Source organism: Lottia gigantea, assembly GCF_000327385.1.
Source record: "Lottia gigantea unplaced genomic scaffold LOTGIsca_68, whole genome shotgun sequence".
In the NCBI taxonomy this organism is placed as follows: domain Eukaryota; kingdom Metazoa; phylum Mollusca; class Gastropoda; family Lottiidae; genus Lottia; species Lottia gigantea.
This window is the reverse complement of record NW_008710315.1, coordinates 831,254-836,589: the sequence shown is the minus strand read 5'-3', so window position 1 is coordinate 836,589 and position 5,336 is coordinate 831,254. Positions and strand designations below refer to the sequence as shown.

The window sequence follows — 5,336 nt, the reverse complement described above, 5'->3', positions numbered from 1 at the left end:
CTTCAAATGCAGAAACCGCAGACAATTGAAGGAAAATTGGAATGATGCAATCAGAATCAAAAGGTAGCCCTGATAATCTGAAATAAAAAATATTCCACTTTTTAACAGCCTTTTGATAACTTGTGTCAGTAGAAAAATTAGACAAAACATAAAATTTGTTTTATCCTTCATATGGATAACAATATATACCAAGTCACTTTTGTGTTTTCTTTTTTTAGAGAGCTTAGATGAAATGCTGAACAAATACCGAGGCAAAAAGAATATAACTAATAATTGTAATGATGGCATACCTCAATATGATAAAAATGACGATACAAAATCGGCAGAAAATGCTTTCATGTCAAACGACACTCAGAATTTAGAGAGCAGCCTTACATTCAAAAACACTAAACGTAAACTATGGATGGTTTTGAGTAATAGTGATTTTCAGATATTAGGCAATCGACATAAGAGTAACTTTGATAATGATGATTTGGTGGATTTATTAAGAGCTTTGTTAGCTGAAGCTATTAATCTGCAAAATAAAGGTCATGTAGCTCAACTTCATGAGGTCATACGCTGTGTAAAATTATTTGATTCCAATGGGTAAGTTTGGTTTGTTACTTGTTTTTGTGTATGTATTTTGGTTCCGTAGATGCATTTTGCTGTAGCCATAAATGATAGCTATGTATCTATGCTTCTTTAGAGGTAATTCTTAAATTTTACCACAGATAATGGCTAGGGATAAACCACCTCATAGGTCACTGAACGCTTGATCAACAGCAAGGAAATGGGCTTTGGCCTGTGATTTCATAATTTCAATTATATAATTTCAACCACTTTCACCTGAAGTGTAGTGGGCTTAGTTAAATACGGGTTAATAAGACCATGTCAAAACCCGTATTCGAGATACGATGTGCTAAATCATACTTCATAATATAATAAGTTGATGGATTATTTTGTTTCAGTATTACGCGAATTATTCAGAGTTTAAATGAAGAACATAAGAACAGATCAACGTATATCTCTTATCTAATAAGATGTCGTCAGGGATTACAATCTAGTTTATCTCATTTACAACGTTTACTCAGTCGTACTGAAAGGTATTGTTAAATCATGTTTATATAGTTCTAATTATGATCTCAATTAAAGATGGGTTCCCTTATTTTTATTTATGAAAATGAAAATGCTAATTTATATGAAAAGAAGTAGGGGTGTTCTAATGAATTGGAAATATACCAGATTGTCTCATGTCTATAATTAATTCATAATTAGCCAGCAGAATTCCAATGAGTGACTGATCAAAAAAGGTCAAAAAGTCTTTTTCTGTTTATCCAGACTGTACATACATGGACATTTATGATTGGTTAAAACTCTTAATTATATGCATTAAGAACATAATGATATGATTAAGAATACATGATAATTCATTAGAAACACCAATTAATCAAATAGTTTGCTTAATTTGACAATAAAAAGTAAGGAAACCCATCTTTAAGATTAAAAAATAAATAAAAATTACCAATTTTTCACACCAAAGTTTCGCATTGGCTTATCAAGTAAAATTTTGATTTGCATTTTCTGGTAGCAATTGAAAATATTCCAGTAGTAAACGTTCAAATATACAATTTTATTTGATTCGCAGATTTAAGCTATTCATCCTTTTTCCTCACATCCACATTCGTACATAACTTTTATTGAATTGTAAAGATGGAAAACCATACCACATGATGGTATTATGAGACTTTGTGTGGCACAGAGTAATGTCTTGAAGCAGTCAGGGTAGGGTTTGAGCCATTGTTTAACTGTTCATGTAATTCTGAGTAATGTATGTATTTTCAGAGATAGAGAGATTGGAACAAGGCATCTTATTAACTCCTGTACTAGACTGTTTTTAGAAAAGTATGAGACTCAAATTATGAAGTTTCATACTGAATTTCAACGTCTAACTCTAGCAGATGAGAAGGTAGATACCATTATTTGATAGTCTTGGGTTTACAGCGTTCAGTTGTTTGCATTTGTCATGAAAAAGTGGTTGTAAAGTGTTTTGCTAACCAAACTTTCATTTTTTTTTATATAGCCACTTCAATTAGGGTCTAATGACAGCCCTCTTGAATGTTCATCAAATTAACCTTTTGACCTAACCTGATTAACATCACGTCACAAATTGCCAACGATGGAGAGAATTTGATTGGTTAAATCAGACGTCTTTAAGTTTGGTCAAAAGGTTAAGAGGGCTGTTGTTAGACCCTAACTGAAGTGGCTATATTATGCTAAAATTGTTGCAATACTGTGGGCTTGTGTTATCAAATGTTGATTTTGATTAAGTTATCACTTAATTTTTTTATTGTAATTCTTCATTTGTACTTAAAAGCAAGTGATTTTTTTTAAAATTGTATTTCAGACTGATTTAGTAAATAGTTTTTTAGAGTTTATATATAGAGAAATGGAACAAGAACCAATATGGGCAGGTAAAAACATTCAATAATTTGAGGACAGATTGTAGCTCTGTGAGTTAAAGTGTTAGAATCTTGACATCATTTTCTTGGCTATGTGACACAAATGGTAGTTGTGGGTTCTAATATAGGACAAAAATCTTGCGAACCTGTATCTTTCCTTGATATTCCAGTTAACTCAGCTGAAAACGGGTATGGATTATCCAGCTTTCTTGGGTTTTCCATGAATCAACTCAGCTGTAAATGGTTTAGGAAGCTGGTAGACAGGATCACTTAGTACTGAAGTTATTAATTTTGTAAAATATTGTTATTTGTACAAAAAAGTAATCTTTCGTAGATTTGAATTATTTTAAGGAATGAAGGAGTCAATGTTTGTGTTTATTTTTTTAGCTGCAACAGAATGTCAACTAGAAGATGCTTGTTTAGCTATTGAAAGAAGTGTAATGAGTCGTATCTATACACAGGCTCTCTTCCCTAATGGTGATGGAGACATTTCTAGAGATCAGTAAGTAGGCAATATTTATAGTATTAGCTAAATCTTGTTATTTTTATACACCCACATTATAATGTGGCTAATATTGCTGTCGCCCATGTTGATCTGTCCACAACAGTTTTATTTAATTTTGATTAAATTTGATGAGATCATGGTCATGTCCAAATTTGACAAAAGCACATCAAAATTTGTTTGTGAATACAATAGAGACATTCTAATTGGCTGTACTTGTTGGTATACAATCCAATAAAATCGCTGCATTCGGTGATACAAGAAGAGTGGCTATTGCAGTCAAGGTATAAAGCTGAAGTTCGTAATAGCTTGACATTGTGAAGATAGTTTAGTGATTGATCACATTCCAGTAAGAACTGATTATTGATGCTTATAAAAATACAGAATGAAAGTTTAGTCGAATTGTAATTAGACAGTAACTTATTTGATCTTATATTCCAGGGTATATCATCAGCATATTAGAAAACTGAGTGAAAATATTAAACCAAGTCATCCAGATTTATGTATTCCAAGTAAATATCATTTTGAATGCCCATGGCCAGCTGCCCAACGTGAAATATTTCTGATCAATGCCTACAAGGTAAGAAAATCACATCACATCACATCACATCAATTTATGTGATTCAAGTATCTGAGCATATCTGAAAGTATCTGAGCAAATCTGAAAATATCTGAGCAAATCTGAAAATATCTGAGCAAATCTGAAAATATCTGATCATGTCTGAAAGTATCTGGCCATATCTTAAATTATCTGAGCATATCTGTAAGTATGTATCTAAGCATATCATCTGAAAGCATCTGACCATATCTGAAAATATCTGAGTTCATGTATCTGATCATATTATCTGAAAGTATCTGACCATATTATCTGAAAGCATCTGACCATATCTGAAAATATCAGCGCATATCTGAAAGTATATCTGAAAGTATATCTAAAATATTTGAGCATATCTGAAGAAATTCTCAGAGCACATGTATCTGAGAATATTTGAAAGTATCTGAGCATATCTGAAATATCTAAGAAATATCTGAAAGTATCTGAGCACATCTGAAAGTATCGGAGCATATCTTAAAATATGTAAGAAATATCTGAAATTATTTGAGCATATCTGAAATACAGACAATAATTAACAAATAAATGCGTTTCCAATTTTTATCATAAAATCTTGAAATGAGATGATCTTGTTTATGCTTTGAATCATCAACAGAATATGTGCACGAATATTTTTTTTTTTTTTTTTTTTTATTTAAAGCACCAAAAAGTCATACTGTCTTTGCATTTTCAGACACCAAAAGATAAATTAGGCTGTATATTACGTTGTTCTACTACCATAATGAATCTGTTAAGTATGTCCAATGAGAAGTCGGTACCTGCAGCTGATGATTTTATGCCTGTTTTAATCTATGTGATAATCCGTGCTAATCCACCTTGTCTACTCTCAACTCTACAGTATATACAGAGTTTTTACGATGATCGGCTAGCCGGGGAGGAAAGTTATTGGTGGTCTCAGTTTTCTTCAGCAATAGAATTTATTAAAACTATGGAGTATTGTGATTAATATATATAATATAGTTATTAACTTAAATTGTAAAGGATCTATATAGTGTATTGAAAGGCAGAACATTTTTAAGTGTATATTCAGATTTGTAACCAATATTTGTTGAGAACATATGAATTATTCTTCAAAATATTTGTTATAAAAATGTAAAAAGTATATATTTATTAAGTTTATTTGTTAAGGAACTTTAGAAGTGAACATATGAAATATTCTCAAAAATGGCCTGAACATTTAACAATATTTATTGAGAACATATGAAATATTCTCAAAAATGGCCTGAACATTTAACAATATTTATTGAGAACATATGAAATATTCTCAAAAATGGCTTGAACATTTACCAATATTTATTGAGAACATATGAAACAGCAGTATAAATTAATGTAAAAATATATGTATTTATTAAGTTTATTTATTAAGGAACTTTAAAAGTGAAGATATGAAATATTCTCACAATGGCCTGAACATTTACCAATATTTATTGAGAACATACGAAATATTCTCAGAAATGGCCTGAACATTTACCAATATTTATTGAGAACATATGAAATATTCTCATAATGGCCTGAACATTTAACAATATTTATTGAGAACATATGAAATATTCTCAGAAATGGCCTGAACATTTAACAATATTTATTGAGAACATATGAAATATTCTCAGAAATGGCCTGAACATTTACCAATATTTATTGAGAACATATGAAATATTCTCAGAAATGGCCTGAACATTTTCCAATATTTATTGAGAACATATGAGATATTCTCAGAAATGGCCTGAACATTTACCAATATTTATTGAGAACATATGAAATATTCTCAGAAATTGCCTGAACA

At 30.6% G+C, this 5,336-nt stretch overlaps 1 protein-coding gene across 1 annotated transcript; it reads left to right on the top strand.

Moving 5' to 3' along the window:
• Positions 1-403: 403 nt before the first annotated feature.
• LOTGIDRAFT_130207 (hypothetical protein) lies at positions 404-4,499 on the top strand (the record flags this gene model as incomplete). The annotated part of the gene is made up of 7 exons (XM_009065166.1): positions 404-585; positions 948-1,082; positions 1,822-1,945; positions 2,384-2,450; positions 2,826-2,940; positions 3,382-3,520; positions 4,227-4,499. 7 exons carry the CDS (start codon positions 404-406, stop codon positions 4,497-4,499), a joined length of 1,035 nt encoding a protein of 344 aa, XP_009063414.1.
• Positions 4,500-5,336: the final 837 nt, after the last annotated feature.